Source organism: Orussus abietinus, unplaced genomic scaffold, assembly GCF_000612105.2.
Source record: "Orussus abietinus isolate OABI.00-Male unplaced genomic scaffold, Oabi_2.0 scaffold25, whole genome shotgun sequence".
Taxonomy (NCBI): Eukaryota; Metazoa; Arthropoda; class Insecta; order Hymenoptera; family Orussidae; genus Orussus; species Orussus abietinus.
The window spans coordinates 837,749-854,849 of NW_019394504.1; the positions used below are offsets into that span (position 1 = coordinate 837,749).

The 17,101-nt window shown below is 55.9% G+C and overlaps 1 protein-coding gene across 2 annotated transcripts in view; it reads left to right on the forward strand.

Moving 5' to 3' along the window:
- The first annotated feature begins 2,401 nt into the window (after positions 1-2,401).
- Positions 2,402-17,101, forward strand: part of LOC105697647 (homeotic protein ultrabithorax) — a 101,774-nt gene continuing 87,074 nt past the window's right edge. For both annotated transcript variants that reach the window (XM_012421146.1, XM_012421147.1), the window contains exon 1: positions 2,402-4,109. In XM_012421146.1, coding sequence (XP_012276569.1) covers positions 3,416-4,109 — 694 coding nt within the window. In that variant the 5' untranslated portion in view covers positions 2,402-3,415. The remainder of the gene's footprint in view (positions 4,110-17,101) is intronic.

Sequence of the window (17,101 nt, forward strand, 5' to 3'; positions counted from 1 at the left end):
CCTCGACAACCCGTCAGAATTTATTAACGACGTCCGCAGTTAGTTTCCCTCGGTTAATTATTGTATGACGCTCGCGAGTTTGCCATAAAATATATGAGTTCGTCTCGAGGAAGAACGGGCGGAAAGGGCGCCTTGGGCGCCGCCATTTTGGAGAACGCGTCGCCTTAGGAAGTCCGGCAAGGCAGTCGAGAGAGTATTCCCGTAGAATTCGGCCGGTAGCTCGTTAGAGTCGGCCTTTATGGGAATAGTCTGGACGTTAAATAAACCCCTTTGCGGCTGGTTATCTTCGATGGGGCTTTAAGAGGGGCATTAGGCCCATTTCGGTTGCCTGCTAACCCCCACCGTGAGTGGCACCTCACACCCCCTATACTCGACACGCGCCCTACCGGTGCCGTAAGCTTAAAGGACCTGACTTTTACGATTCTGTTCAAGTGGTCATAAAACCAGAGTTTACTGCCGTCATGATTTTCAAGCAGACGGTCCGCCACCTGTCGGAGCCCCATGAAAGTGAAGATCGGGTGTGTATATATATCCCTTCGTTAAACCCCGGTTTACGCGAAACCGGGCCTTTCGTCCCGTTTTCGGCGCCTCGTGCCACCTTAACCTATAATTTCGAGACCGACGTCGAAATCGTCCCCCATTGAAGCGATCCCAACGTGTATTTTCGCGATCGAAATTCCGACCGGAGAAAAATAATTCCCCCACGTGATCGAAACTGTACGGAAAATTCTTCATTTAATTTTCGAATCGTTGCAGAATCACTTGAGGGGCACCAATCGCAAGACTCCACGATGACGTTCGAAATTAACCGGAACAAGCGGAGAAGGCCGATGGACCTTGAACGGCTCGCCCAAAAACCCCGTAAGTCTCGATTTGAAATTAACATATCGAAAAGCTTCCGTAAGATTTGAATTTTGTCCGGAGCAAAAATCCCTTTTGCGCTCCCTGCCCTCTGATCGAAGTGCATCGATCGGAACGAAGGGTGATTTACGATTACTTCTTCGTAGGCGAGAAAAATCGTTAAAAATCGCTACAAATCTACGGTCGAATTTCGCGCTTGGCGGTTGACGGGAAATCGTCGGGCGGAAATCGGAGCGTCTTGTCCCGTTCGTTGGAGTCGCGGTCGGACGACGGGCCGTCCGGCCGGAGCTTATGACGGGCGCAGAGCCGGGCTCGTTACGGTATAATTTACGAGGTGCGAACCACGGGGGCGATAATCCCGCGACATTTACATCCCAATAAACAGCGGGCGCGCGATACCGGCCGGGCCTCTCTTTTACGACCTTTTAATCGTACGACCGTCTAATTGGCCCGTAAAGCATAAACGGCCCGTAAAGGCGGGTTACGATAGCGATACGGCCGTCCGTCCGCATCGTGAACCCCCGCGACCGGTTGCGGGGCATTTCCGGCGGTTCCGCCGGGCGTCGGTCCGGGCGGCAAGGAGCGCGCGCGCGCGCGCGGCTCCGCCGGGAAGGCGCGCGCCACGGCGTCGATGTTCTCCCTCCGACCGTCCGAAGGGGTCTGGGCGGTTTAGTTCGGCGCAGGGTCCAGAGGTGGCGGTAAGCGTCCTCGGCGGGCCTCGCGCCACGCGGGCGCCCGTGAGTCCTCTCGCGCCCGCCGCCGCGGAGCGACTGGAAGGGGCGAGTGGGCGGAGCCTGGCGGGGCATGGGCGTCGTTCGGCCGGGGCACTACTTTCCCGCGGCGGAGGAACTCCGGAGCGTGGCGGCGCGGCTCTCGTGACGAATTCAATTCTGATTGGTCCTTAAGCATAACCTCCCCCTTCGCACCCCGTTTCTTCCCCTTCGACGCTTCGAGGTCCCCTTGGCCGGCCGGAGCGTCTCTCTCCGTCTATCGGCGCGCGCTTAGCGGCATCTCTCTCCCTCTCTCCCTCCAGGGGTCTCTCTCTCTCTCGTCTTCTTATCTGCTCGGGCGGCACGGTGCGCGCGGGTACGAATTTAATCCGGCGGCACGTCGTTGAGTTACTAGGGCGCTCCCCGGGAGGAGGCGGGGAGGGGGGCCGAGGAGAGCGAGAGCGGCCGGCGCGGAAGGGAGAGCGACGCAGACGGAGAGAGGGAACGGAGGCGGGAGAGGGCCGAGGTGGGAGAGAGCGAGAGAACTCGGTTATCACGGCGGGGAGGGGCACGGCACGCGAGGGACAAGGAGGGAAGACCGCCGCGCGGGGTCTCGTGCGGAGGGAGAGAGACGGACCGAGCGGGACCGCCGACCGAGGGAGGGTGCGAGCGAGAGGGCGCGCGCGCTCCGTGGGCGAGAACGAGGGAGAGAGAGAAAGAGGAAAAGAGAGACGGAGAGAGAGGGAGGCCGCGCGCGAGAGACGGACGGCGGTACAGAGTGGCGGTACACAGGGCGCGAGAAAAGCGGTAGTGTGCCGTGGACCACCGCACTGGCATACCGTGGGTTCGTTACGATCCTCTCGCACGGCCAGTACACGCCAGTACACGGGCCAGGACACGGCCCCGTATACACACAGGAGAGAGAGCCGGCCCCGGCTGGGAACCGCCGATATAATAGTCCTATTCGCATTTGCTACCAGTGATAGTGAAGTGCGGACTGGAGAGCCAGAGAGAAAGAGAGAGAGAGCGAGAGAGAGAGACAGGCCCTCGAGACAGGGCGGAAGAGAGAGAGAGATAGAGAGGAGAGAAAAAAAGAGGGAAGGCCCGACCGAGAGCGGACCGGCGTGTCGCCGATAATCAAGGTCGCGTCGCCGATCGCGCTCCGTTCCTCGGGGAGGTCGCGTGCCGCGTCTCCCGCTCTTCGGACACTCCCGGGGAGAGACCGACCGAGAGCGCGGGATTTTATGGCTCGTCTTATTACCCGGTTTATTGCCTCGTAACCTTTTAACGATCGTCGCTCTCCGCAGCGCCGGTCCTCGTCGCCGTCGACGTCGTCGCGCGCGCCGCGCCGCTGGGAGCCGGTGACCATAACGAGGCCGTAAAACCGCACCATGAGTCCCATTCCGAGTTACGCTCCTAAGGCCTATTGACACCGACATCGGTCCCACCCACGGCCCGATGACTTTTACGAGCCCTTAAGCGGTTTAATGCCCCTGGCCTGCCCCGACCAGTCTCCTACCTGCCGCGACGGCGAGTGCGCGCCCCCCGCGACGCCCCAGGACCCTGCCGAGTGACCCGAGACGCGGGGCCAGCGGCACCGAGGGGGCCCGGCCGCCGCCCCAGGACCTCCGCGAGGTACCCGATACTACCGGAGACCACCGGACCGAGTGCGCCGATCGGGTCCGAGGAGCCGTCAGGGGGCTCCCAGGGGCTGATCGCGGGAGACCGCGTTCTCCGGCTGATTCCGGGGGACTACAGCGGGTCCCACCGGCGCCCATCGGCCCCCGCCCACGGGGAGCCTTCCTCTCGACGCGACCTCCCGGTGGCCCGGGATACCCGGAACGATGAACTCGTACTTTGAGCAGAGCGCCGGGGGCTTCTACGGCGGCCACCACCACCAGACGGGGGCCGCCGGCCAGCACCACGACCCCGCCACGGCGGCCGCCTACCGCAGCTTCCCCCTCGGCCTGGGCATGTCGCCGTACGCCTCCAGCCAGCACCACCATCACACCTCCTCGTCGCTCGGCATCCATCCGGCCTCCGGGGCCAACACCAGGCCGCCCCAGGACTCGCCCTACGACGCCAGCGTCGCCACCGCGTGCAAGCTCTACTCCACCACCCCCGAGGCCGCCGGCCACACGACCTCCTCCTACTCGTCCTCCGGCAGCAAGGACTGCAAGCAGCAGGACCAGGCCGCCGCCGCCGCGGCCGCGGCTCACCAGAACGGATACGCGGCCGTCATGGCCGCGGCCGCCGTCAAGGACGTCTGGCAGTCCGCCACCTCCGCCACCAACGGGCAGTCCAACTCCGTCGTCCGGCCCTCCGCGTGCACCCCCGAGGGCACGCGGGTCGCCGGGTACGGCGGCCTCGTGGGCGGCGACCCTGCCTCCAGCCCCGGCAACAACGGCTCCTCCAGGTCCCTCGCCTCCTCCTGGAACACCTGCAGCCTTAACTCGCCCGCGAGCCAACCGGTCGCCACCCAACTGCACCAGCAACCCACCGGCAACCATACCTTCTACCCCTGGATGGCTATAGCAGGTGAGTTTGCATTCATAACCACCCCGGGCACCGGGGATTATCATAACTGCCGGGGGGAGGGTGACGCGCGCTTGATGAGTTGCCGGAGACGGGGTTCGGGGACGTCCGATGATTCCGGACACCGGGCTAGGAGCGCGGCCGATGACGATGTCGACGTGATCGATGCCGGTGACGGTGGTCACCGCGTGGGTGGACTTCGTTGGGGTGGGTTTCGGCGATATCGGGTCCGATGGACCCCGCGACACGTTTTTCCACGATTTCCCCCTGTGTTCCATGTTTACCCTCGTTTTCAGCGAGACACTTGGTTCTGGTACCTCGTGGCTTGCAACGAAGCGTGTGGTTGTTTCGAGAAGGGGTCCTTTGGGGAGGGAAAAATTTGACCGGTTAATCAGGGAGAAGGAATAATTTGGCTCGGGTCGGTAGCTGAATGCAAGGTTGCAGTTAATGGACGGGGAGGTTATGCCGGGAGCGGATAGCCGGCTGACAGACTTAGGAGTGAATTGTGGGAATCGCCGCCGCGTGGCGGCAGGAACGTTCCTCAACGGTGTTTGTTTTGTCGGCGAAGGAGTCGTAGAGCGGCGCACGAGCGCGCGGTGCGTAACGCGCGATAAATTGCGCCGGTCGGGTGTTCCCATTGAGTGGAGGAATAAATCCCGAAGAGGCGGCATCGCGTTACCTTTGCCCGAATTGCCGCCGGAGGGGGGGCGCGAGTGTTTACCGAGGGGGCTGCCTCCGCGTCGAATCTCCGGATGATCCGTCCCGATCGCACCTCGGGCTGCTCCACGGTTCCATAAATTGTCCCGAGGATAATTCCCAATCGGGTGTAAAGATCTCGAGGAGGACCCCGGGGTCCCCCTCGTCCCCCCAACTCGTCATTAGCCCGGCACCCCGGTCGAATTCCTCCTTTATTATATTTCCACCTTGCCCGTACACAAACCCTGGAAAGAGAATCGAATCTCCATCAAATGGAGAACGGACCCCCAGTCAGAGCCCAACGTCGCGCCCGCAACCCCCGAAAACACCCTCCAAGCCACCCCGTACCCCACCATTCATGCATCCCGACCAATCCTGGATCTAATCGTCTCGGGGGGTGACGTCGACCATCCCGAAAGTCTTGACCAGGTTCGCGGGGTGCGTCGGTACGTACGCCCAGGAACGTACACCGGTAACGAACGGTGGGCAGAATGGAGTCAAGTGCGTGTAAAATCGTCGGGTACACGGGTATAATGGGGACTCGTCCAATTGGGGTTCAAGTGGCTTCCCCGTGAACGCACTCTCACCCCTCCGGAACCCGAATTCCGGTAGTCAGCTGTTTCCACCGTTCTGCCCCGGCGTGGGGACCGACGGCCCCCCCTTTCTCTCCCCCTCGTTCCGACGCACTTCTCGTCGCCGGCAGATATAATCGCTCCTAAAGCGAGAGAGGCCTCTCTGGCCTGGTCTCACTCTTCCTTCCCCACCCAGCTGGGTCTCCGACGGATCTGAGCGGGTCGCTCTCTCCGTCCGTCCTTTTTTTCCCCGCAGTTGGTCCCGCGGCCTGGTCGTCGCTCCGTCTCGCTTCTCTCTTCGGGCCGGTTCGCGGCACCCCTTGCCCCCCATCTTCGCCCACGTAACCTTTACCTTCTCGGGGGGCCCGAAGGGCCCACACGGACTGACCAGGGGTTACCGTGGTAGGCAGTGCCGCGTAGGTCAGGCCCGATCATCGGCATGGCACCGCGGGAACAGGGCCAAACGAGACCGCCGGGGTATCCGGCCATATTTATAGGCTTAAATCGAGAGAGCATGGCGACCTTCTGACGGGACACGGGACGAAAATGCGGTACAAATTGCCAAGAGGTTTTGGGGGCACCCTGGAAATGAGTCCCGTCGATTTACTCCCCTGAGAGAATTTTTCTTGTCCCGTTGTTTTACGTGCGTGTACTGTTTATTTCTTTCTTTTTTTCTTTTCCTTTTTTTAATGAAAAATTTACTGGATTTTCCGCTTGCATTTTCGCTTCGCGGTCGGGATATATTCCCCGGTTCCCTGGATTCCATCCCGGGAGAGAAATCGTAGAAATTGGCCAGGACGATCGGCCGCGATCGACCCATGAAACGGAACAGGTTCTATGCGCGTTCTCGTATGTAACCAGGTATGCAAGTGTACCTACGTGTACACATGTCCAGTCAAAGGCTCGCTTCGAGTCGTTTCTCGCGCTCTAGCGAGCTCCGAGCAGCCTATCCACCTCCTGCAGGATGCTCGGGTTAACCCGCCAAGTAGAGCTACAATGTATCCTTGCTTTTTATTATTTTCTTTTTTGCTTCAATTTCTTTTTTTTTCCGCCCCGCTTAATGCGACGTCTTGGGGCCCACCCTCTTTGTCGGGCGGATTGATTAGCATTCGGCCGTTTGTCCCGATCGGGAATCGCTATCTTTCCGGCCTGAACGTGGGGCGCGAAACACCCGTTCTCGGCGTCGCGTCGCGCCCCGACGCTCCTCTCCAGATGGGCGCCCGATTTAGGGCTCCCCCCCAAAGGGTGGCCGCTCTTTTCGCAGGGTAATTAGAGGGCAGAGGAGAACGGGCCTCGCTATCTTCCCTATGGCCTCGAAGAAGAGGCCTCGTTTCGCGCCAGACCGCAGGTTACATTCTTAAAGGCACATTAAGAGCGAACTGATAAACCGTTGCGAAATGGCATTAGGGGGTGGCTTTGGGAGGTCCTCGACGCAGGTGATTTTGGACGCTTCATCCCCTGCCTCCGACTCCGATAGAGGGAGCGGCAAGCATTAACTCGACCCCCCGTGTTGAAGTATCCCCAAAAATAATTAATGTACAATACCGCCACGCTCTCGGGCGAATAAAAATTCCCCCGGCGTCCCTTCGAGCATTAAAACCGTCCCGTCCGAGGTGCGCGTCGAGTGTCGCTCGGACGGGGGCGAATCGTTTCACGGCGAGGATGGAGAACAGCGGAGCCCTGAATAACGGCCTTGCTAATTCAATATTGAACCCACCGCAATTACGCTTCTCTCCTCCGCCGTTAAAACGGCGAATCTCCGGGTAAAAAGTGGCCCCCTTAACGCGTCAACGCTCGTTCCGCTCCGTCCCGTTCAGATGTTTATCTCGAATTTTACTCACGTAGGAAAATCCCGAATTAATATCTGGACCGAAGACTTACGTAGTTCTGGTATTTATACATTGTTTAGAGTGGCGTGGGAAGGGCTTGGTTCTCGTTGGAATAAGTTTCCGCCAACTTGGGTGGGATTTTTGCCCGCGATCGAGCCTCGAGATTGGGACTCCAGTCGTGTGTGGGGCGTGTCGCGAGATTCGCCGAAGGAGAGGCCCGGTTAGCTCGAAAGTTGGCGCGTAAAAGCCACGTGGTGTGCCGCGTGGTAGCCGGGGGAAGGTGTTACGGACCTCGGGGAGTAACCTCGTTCAATATAAACCAGCCAGGAACAGCGCCGTTACCTCAACGCTGACGTTTACGAGGACGAAATCGCGGCGCGGCTCGTTTGCCCCGCTCGGCCGGGCGTCCGTGCTTTGGGTGCCGACGGCGGGTCCGCCGGTAGAGCAGGTCGCCGGCTTACCGACGAAGCCCACCCCCAGAGCGGCACTCCACTCTCGGGGATGGATTTGCCAAATTCATGTTTCATGTTATTGCACCGCCCCTTCCTTGGCTTTCTTTTTATCGGTTGCACGGTTTCGACCCTGCTGGGCTGGCGGTATTTTTTTTATTGGGGTAATTTAAACCGATCTTAAGGAGTTTAAGTAATTTAAGCGATTCATATGATTTGAACGATTTGGATGGTTTATATGATTAGGATGATTTGCATGATTTATTTGATTTATTTGGTATTTTTCTATTCACCCGGTTAAGGATAACGAGCGGATTAGAGAGCGTCCTTAAGGAGCTATTCCCTCCCGGGGAGGAGTGTCATTTAATGAATGGCGCGGTACGCAAACGGCCACGTAATGCGTTCTTCAATGCGGTGTTTAACTCCCATATCCATTAAACGGGGAAAGCCTCCTCGTCCTTTTTCGAATGAATTAAAATACCGGATCGTGCCCCGCGATTTACGGGTGTCCCGCGTTAAAAGCGTCGACTTTTCAATCTCATCCGAGATCGTAATTAAGATTAATCGAATTACTGTGCGAGGCTGTAATTAAATCTACGCATGTCCCGGTCATGCCGCGGTTTCCTCTCGCGTGCGAAAATCGAGGAAGGAATACCGGGTTTATCAGATCCGCGATTGGCCGAATTCGTACGGATTTGCGTTAATTAAAAAGCTCGAGGATCCGCACTTCCTTTCCGCGTACGAGAACGTTCGAGGTCTCTCGCCAGAAAATTGCCACTTTATCAGTCAAATACCCGGATGTCGAGAACTCTCGAAAGAGAAGAAAACGTGTCGTTGGAAATCACCTTAAGGCTTGCCAATTAAAACTTATTACTCGCGCCTCGCGCCATTGCACCCACGTCGGCGACGCTTTTCCTGAAATCCGCGCTTGTAGGTTTCTACGGAACCGCCTGGCACGACGTTGTTTGCAACGGAATTGTAATTCAAGTACGTCCGGCGATCGGCCGCGGAAAAATAATCCCCCAGCAGTCGCATGTTCCGAGCGGGAATTTCAGTTCGGCTCTAACTTTCACGCCGACTCGGCGCGTGTTCGATTTCAATTGAAGCGAGATCCGGAAAAGCGGTGCCGCTTGCGGCACACCGTACTGGAGGTCGAGGACAATTGTAACCATTTCTTTTTTTTTTCTTAATTCTTTTCACTCTGCCCATAAATATTCATCCGAAAGAAACATCGCGTCACTGTTGTAACTTTTGCAACAAGATTCAGACCCCTTAATTACGGTTACCTTCGTTACAAGGAATGAAAAATATATTATTCGAGTCATAATTATAACACGCACGGTGCAAAGGATGAAACTATTCAAAGTAACAGAAATTCTACAATACGAAACAACACGTAAACAAAAAAAATCACTTGGATAAATTTACACACACGTTAACGGTGTTGCCAGTGTTTTTTTTTTTTTATTAATATTTGACTTACTTGTAACATGTGTTACAGTTGTACCCTATCTCCCTTGCCGCGTTATGTCGCGCCGCTTGCGTTGTGCCTTACCGCATGCGTTGAGCCTTACGGCATGCGTTCGGTCTTACCGCTTGCGTCTTGCCTTACCGCATGCGTTGAGCCTTACCGCTTGCGTCGTGCCGCATCGCTTGCGTCGTACCGCGCCGCGCCGCGCCGAATATAGGCGTGCGCGTCGCGCGCCCGTGATCGAGTGGCTCGCAGGTCGTAGGTAAGAAGGGCCGAGCCCGGCCGGGCGTCTTGGCGCCGATGGCCGGCCCGGCCGGGCGCGGGTCCCTCCTCGTCGGCGTGGCCCTCTTTCCCTCTCTTTCCCGCCCGCTTTCCGCGGGTCCGCCCGTCTCTCTCGTCGCGGTTCGAGAATGACGTACGAGCCGTCCCGTATGACTTACTACGCCCCTCTCCCCACCCCTGCCCCCGGTACTACTGGGCCGAAAAACATCGGCCCCTCGCCGAAAACCACGATCAGGTGAGCAGGCCGTCGAGGGTCAATTCGTCACTACCGTGATAATTCGTTCATGCGAACACTAATTACCTAAACATATATCGTCACCCCGTTAAAATTTTATTACCACGATTCCCTGCGAGTCCTACCGTAGGAAACGAAAACGAATGCAAATCCAGGAAGGCGCGGAGGTTAACCCTTGGAATACGGAGCCCTTTCGACATACGGGTGAAATTCATCAAAGCGGGCAGGGAATATTGGACCAAACGTCTTTGCCATTTCGTTCCTCGTCTTTAGACGCTTATAGTAGCCCGTGGGTTAAGGCGATCGTACTAAAATGTATCGAAAATATTTCGACGAGGTAATTCTAGATTTAGAAGGCGTACCACCTTGGCGCACTTAGCGTCGCGATTCCAACGCGGTCTAATGCAAGCCTCGGCGACGTTTCTCTTATCCATAAATTAGCGGTAAATCGTAGCCCGCTTGCACGTTCCGCGGTGCGTTGCGTGCGAGAGTCCTACCGGTACGCAACCCGATTGAATTTTTCCGCGCGGAAATACCCCGCCCCGTAAATTACACCGTTTCATTAGGAAACGCTTTAGATGCGCGGCGAATTGCATGAGCCAATGTTAACATTAGCGCCAATTAGCGCCGGTATGCGTCGGCTACGGAGGTCGGGGATCGCGTTCGGTCGCGAGTCGCGCGCTCGCGGGTGGCGGAAAAGTGTCGCGGTCGGGCCCGACGCCCAGCGTCGCGGCGCCCTCGGGCTGCTGGACAGGCGGCGCTGCCCGGTTTGATGGACGAGCCGTTCGCACGTAGAGCCCTGTACGGGTTATACACGGTCCGGCCGTTCGCTATCTTGCTGTTTTGCAAATTTCGTGCGCCAAGAGTTATCGCTCCTGCGGCCGCGATTAATTCTCTCCTCGCTGTCGTCGGTCCCCTATCAATTAAGCGGCACTTCGCGCGACTCCTCGCCCGGGAAACCCCCGGGAACGGGAAGAGGAAGAGTCCCGCGGGCACTTCCCGCTCCGGAAGTTGCGGAATGACCGACCTACAGTGCGAGCTCGAATGGTAACGTCAACGATTAGGGGGTAGAATTCTCCCTGTACGAGATCTACCGAAAATCCCTTCGATAATTACTCTAACTCCGTGTAAGTTCGAAGTACACACTCTGAAAAAAAAAAAAAATAGAAACAGAAATATTTCTTTGGATAGTACCAGAGAAATATTTTGTACATTCAAGGAATAATTGTTTGACTCGGATAAAATCGAACAAGTCGGATGCGACGTTCCTGCGTGATGCGTGACCTGCTTCCCACCTACCCAGGGTTCTTTACGGAGCCTCGAGTCGGGGAAGGAAGGAACCCCGCACGTTCGGTAGGTGTGCTGCGCGCTGACGTACCAACGCCGCCTCGATTAATGAGCTCGATGTAATCGAAAAGCAAGTATCGCAAATAGATTTCGCCGTCCATAACTCATACTTTTTGCCGAACACCGCCGGCCGAAGGGCGGCCATTACTGCCGGCACCTGCCGCCCTGGTTGTGACCCGGCCACAATGCGTTTGTCGGACTGTTTCTGCACCGTCGCCCTTATGCATGACTTACGCCCCTCTTCTGGACTCTGGAAGGTCGTGGCCGGTGCAGCAGGAAGTGCATTGCCATCGCGTCGAGTCCCCTCGAAGCTCTGAACAAAAAGAAGTGTATTAATTTCGACACAATTTCGCCACTCCGGAATAAAATTCGGAACGACGACCGCTAGGTCATTTCATTTTCTCTTTTCTTCAATTTCAGGATTCGCATCTTTTTTTTTTTTTTTCTCCGCAACGCAGATCGGGCGGAATTTACGTCGCCGTTTCGACGCAACGAGGCATATTTATCCGGGGATATATCACCGTTGATGCTATTTACCGTGTAGCTGCGCTTTCGGCCACTGCGCTCACTCGCGTTGCCTCTAGTAGCAGTATCAATATTGATAAGCCGCTGTTGCAAAGACTGCTTTATTCCCCGCGCAAATCTCCCGCCATTTATCTGCCTTTTCGCGGCGCGCATCTGCATAATGATATCGCCCGGATATCTTCCTTTCTGCAGTGCGATATCTCACCCCCGACGTCCGGCCCGACGAATCTCCACGCTGAGGTCCGCATTGTTCGACGCCGCCTAATTGTCGATGAATATTATTCATTAAGAAGCCATTAATAAATCCACTCTCTGAAATAATTTCTGTTACCTCGGCATGGACTCTAATAAATTGTATCATTTTCCTGGATGAAGTTTCTCGGTCAAAAGGCCCCGAAATGGGGTTTTATCGGTATATCATTATTCCTGTAGGTTATCAGGGCAATCTCCCTCTCGGACGGTCTCTTTCCGGGGCTCTGCGGCTCCTTTTTTCCGAGTTCGTTGCCGTAAACGGAAACCGAACACCGATTTCGCCTTGTCCTCGCCGATTTCCCCCTATCGGGAAATTGCGCAAACGGGTGATAACGCGGCCACCTCGCTTTCCGCGGCGTCTCTTTGCCTTTCGGTCCTCGCCGCCTCGCGGAATAACTTATGCGGCGCGTGCCGCGCGTTTTATCATCGATACGCGTCCCGCCATTATTGTGGCGCGATTAACCGTGCGTTTAACGGCGCGTTTAACGCCGCATTTAATGCCGCGAAGTCGTGGCCCCCTATGGGCGGCGAGTTATGAAAAGTTATGACGGACTGCCCCGTGACGTATTTATTAACACCTCGGGTCCTATTAGACCGAGCGACTGTTATGGGCATTACGAGCGTTACTAACATTACGAGCATTGGGTGCACCGCGGACTGAGGGCCTCTTCCGAATTTCTTTACGGCCGACCTTGTTCCCGAAATTGTCCCTTCGTAACGAAGAGCCGATTTTTCCGGAAATTCGGGGCCTGGCCTGCGAACCTTCGACGTATTTTCGGCAATTTCGGTTTTACTGTCCCCGGGGACCTTTCCGGCAGGTTTCGGACCTTATGAAAATCTGCCACGAGGTTATGAGGTTCGGGAAATAAGTTGGACAACGGGTCTGGAATTTTTGCGAGTTTTTGCGGAATTTCATCGGTTAAGTGGGCGCAGAGAGGGTGGGAGGAAGTGCGAAGAATAAATTTAACGATGGATCCGGATTTTTTGGGGATTTTCTCGGGCGCTGAGAATTTCAACAGTTTGGAGGGCACAGAGAGGACGAGGGAAAATACGGGAAATAAATGGAACGATGGAGCCAAAATTTTTTCCGGATTTTCTGCCCTGAGAATTTCAACAATTAGGAGTGCGCAGAGGGGGAGAGAGTAAGCGCGCCCGCCCGCGGCGCCATATTCCCGGTCGGCTACCGTGTGAGTAACAAGTGCCCTCGTATATCTACTGGATCGTAACGCGATATCGAATTCGCTCGTGGCCAGAAATGCGAGATCGGACGACACTTCATAAATCGAGACAAGTGCGGTCTCGGGACGTGGATGGGCGCGGCGAGGCTTCGACTCCGTCTCGACGTGGGTACCTAGTGAGTCTTCTCGGGGTCCTCTTCTGCCTTGGAATAATTTCCCTCCAGGTTGCGCCAATACCATGCAGCTTTGTACACCTTTAAGTGCCTTCCTGCGTATTTTTTATATCTCGCCGGAAAAATCCCCATCTTTAAATCGACCTATGGCCGGCTAGCAATGAGACCTTTATTAGCGCTGGCGCGGGGTCCGATCCGGAAAGGAACAGGTTTCCACGTAGGAATGCTGGGAGTAATTTATATGATTTATGGCCAGTTAAAAGTGGTCTCGCGATCTAACCGCACATTATATATTACGCGAGCGAGTGCGCGTTTCGTGCGCCGCCGACGTAAGGGCGAGGTCGTCGGTAAGAACGACTGTCGGAGGAGGATAGGTTCCCTTTGAATCTATAACCGAGACCACTTCGCTTGTCGCGCCGATAAATGTCTTCTTCAGCTGTCGCCCGATCGCAGCTGCCCTCGGCTTTGTCGCGCCATCTTGCCGGGAGAAATAACCCCGAAGAAATCCGATCGAAATCGTCCCTGGATTTAATCAAGGGGGATTTAATAGAATTTAGGCGTACGAGAAAAATAGTTAACGGCGTGCCGATGAGCAGGTAATCTCGGGATAAGAGCTCTCTCGTCGTGCTTTGGAGATTCATGAAATTGGCTCGCGTGATTAAGGGCGTTGAAAAATCGTTACAGGTGTGCACGGGTTAAAAGTGGTTAATGGGGTACCGATGGTCTCGCGATCTAATCGCGGATGGAACGGTGGCTGGCTCGAAGCTTCGTTACCTAGTCTAAATTCGTTTTGCTCTATCGGCTGCTTATAAGCATCTAGTCGGAAGCTCTTCAGGGTATCTGGCGGAGCAATTTGTTAGGAGCGCGAGAGGAAGCTCGGCCTTGCTACGTGCACCGCTCGTCCTTTTTCTCGGGCCGCTGGAATATTTCCTGGCGGGCTTGTAAATTATGCGGTAGAATGCGCGATTCCGCGAGAGCATGGCCGAAATCGAGGGAGGGGGACTTGGCAAGAGAGGAGCTGAGAGGTGCCGATCATCTTGGCAATAAAAGAGCAATACCAAATTAGATCCACCTAGGTCTATATTTATTCCCCTCCCGAGATTCTGTAAATTCGACCGAGAAGGTTCCCGGTCCGACAGGAGGGGAGAGAATTTCGGCGACTCTATATTTTTGCATTTAATTTATAAATAGATCCTTTTTTTTTTTCATTAAGAAGTACAAGTTTTCCCGGGGCTACATCATTTACAAAGGGGCTGTTTTCTGGAGAGACTTTTGCCGATATTCCAGGGGACCGGGCCTATGGTCATCGGCAATAAAAGTGCAGCTCGGTCCTCGCCCGGTCACGTCCGTCCTTCCATCCGCTAAGCCTGCGGACTCGATTCCGCCCTCGGCCGAGCTGACAAATGCTTTACGATCGTCACCGTTAGGTCTTTTTTAGCGAAAAAGTCGTAAACCTGGACGGCCCTTGGACCGACCGAATAACTGTTTTCCGGTCCTTTTTCCAGGCTGCGTCCCCGACGGCTCGTCAGTCCAGACTGGTCCGTCGCAGTTGCGAGTTCGACGCTTCCGGGATCCCCTCGTGCCGAACAGTGACCTCGGTTTCGGGAAGTTAGGAAAAATTCTCGATTCCTCATGGGCGATTCTCGAGTTCTAATCGGTGGTTCTCGACTCTTCATCGGCGATTCTCGGCACGATATCCCGCCGATTACCTTCACCCGTGAATACCTCGGGCCGTGCCCTCCGGTAGTTCCTGGGACTCGCAACAATTCTCCATTCCTTTCCACTCATTAATGACCTGAGAAATCGTGGCCCGTAACTCACTTTATTGCGAATTGCCAGCATCCACCCCCGCACTGCATACCTAGCATTGTCACCGCCAGGAAAGTTCTCACTTGCCTCGGCTCGAGTTTTCATGTTCTTTTCCCGGGCCAGATTCCGTTGAAGAATTCTCAGGCGGTCTTAAAGTCCTTCCGTGGCTCTATTAAATGATTCCGACCACGAGGGAGGATTTCTTTTCCCGTGGAAAAATTGCCATCTTCGTAGCATCCTCGAGAACATGGCGGCGGTCTTACGGGGGTGGGATTTTTCCGCGGGAGAGCGTGCGGTAGCCGCTTGCGGATTCCTCGGCAGCGTGCGTAGTTCCATTAAGTCGGCAGTATCGTGTTGCCGTCGATAAATCCTGGCTCGTTCGGCGGATGCGAGATAGCAGGAGATGACGGGATAAGATCGCTATCGAGATCGATCGGCCTAGAAAGAGATGGGAAAGGGAGAGAGAGCTCGACCGAGCGAGAAGATGAGTAATTATTTCCGAGAGTAATCGCTCCTTCCGCGAGAGAGACGAGGACCGTATCGCTCCTTCTTTGTCGCGGTTTTTTTTTCTCTTATCTCCTTCTTTATCCCTACCGCGACGCGAGTTGCGAGGCGAGGCCTCTCTCGTTCGCGGATCGCGATGGTGCTTTTTAATCTTCGACAATGCAACGGTGCAACGGTGCGGAGATGCAGGACGCAGCGACGCAACGGCGCAACGGGTATCCATGCAAAATGTAACAACGCAACAATAGAGCGCAACGATGCAAAATACAACGATGCAGAACGTAACGACTTAAAACGCAACGAAGCAAAACTCAACGATGTAGAAAGCAACGACTCAAAACGTGAGGATGCAAATCGCAACGATGCACGACGCAACGACGCAGGTAGCAACGACTCAAATGCAACGACACAAAGTGCAACGATGCAGGACGTAACGACTCAAAACGCAACGACACAGAACATAACGAAGCAAAACTCAACGATGTGGAAAGCAACGACTCAAAACGCAACGATGCAGAACGCAACGACGCAAGGCGCAACGACTCAAATGCAACGATGCAGAATGCAACGGCGCAGGGTGCAACGACTCAAAACACAACGATGCAGAATACAACGATTGAAAACGCAACGATGCGGAGCACATCGACGCAACGACGCAACTTGCGTTCCGAGGCTCCGCCCGGCAAGATTTACGGCGGTCCCCGGCATGCGAGTGCAAGACCTCGACGCAGGACCGACTTCGGAGCTAGGGAACGGGTTTTACGAACGGGACTCGAATCGAACCGCGTCTACGCCCTGATAGACCGAGGTGGAGCCCGACGGTGGGCCCAATATCGGGGAAGATAACGGCGCGATAATCCGCAGAAGAATGAGGACGGAAGTCCTCGAAGGACCGCGCCAACCTCACCTGTGGGTGCGACCAAGAGCGGGCAGGATTAAGATTTTTCCCTCGAAGAGCAAAGTATCTCGATCGATACCGTGATTTCACTTTTCCGCTTCGGCGTGAAATTCAGGGTTTATGGAACGGCTCGACGGGGTCGCCGGAATCTCCGCTTGATTCGCGTCCGAGAGGGAGCGGGGACGGCGCGATGTCCGCGAATCCGGAGATAATGCGGATAATGCACGGCAAATCGGTTCTTCGTGGTTTCGCTTCCTTCTCCCGAAGATTCCCCGCTCGGAGAGACCCCGGTCGTCGCGACGCCCTTTGGCCGCGTCTCGACGCCCCGGCTCGCCTTTGGCTGGCCTACGCCTGGCCTATGGCTCTCCTATGGCCTATCGGACCGCTTCCACGCGATCTTGAAATTACACCTCTGGCCGCGTCTCCCACGTCCCTCTCCCTTCGGCCGTGGGGTGCGCCGGTGACCGAGAGCGGCAACGCATTGTAATATTCGCAACGAGGTCCACGATCAGCCGCTCCTCTCGGCTCGGCTCGGCTCCGCTCAACGGGGTAATGTTAAGCCAGCGCCGGGTTTCCCGTCTCCACCTATGGCGAGCACCCAGTAATTTGTCCCAAGGAGCTTGAAATTTGTGCGAAACGAAAGTACCGGTTTGGCTCGGGATCCGGTAGGTAGAGCGACGCGGCCACGGATCGGCCGCAGCGGCCGGATCGACCGGATTGGTCGCGACGAGGCCGATGAAATCGAGGATGGAATCGAGGATGGAATCGCACGCGG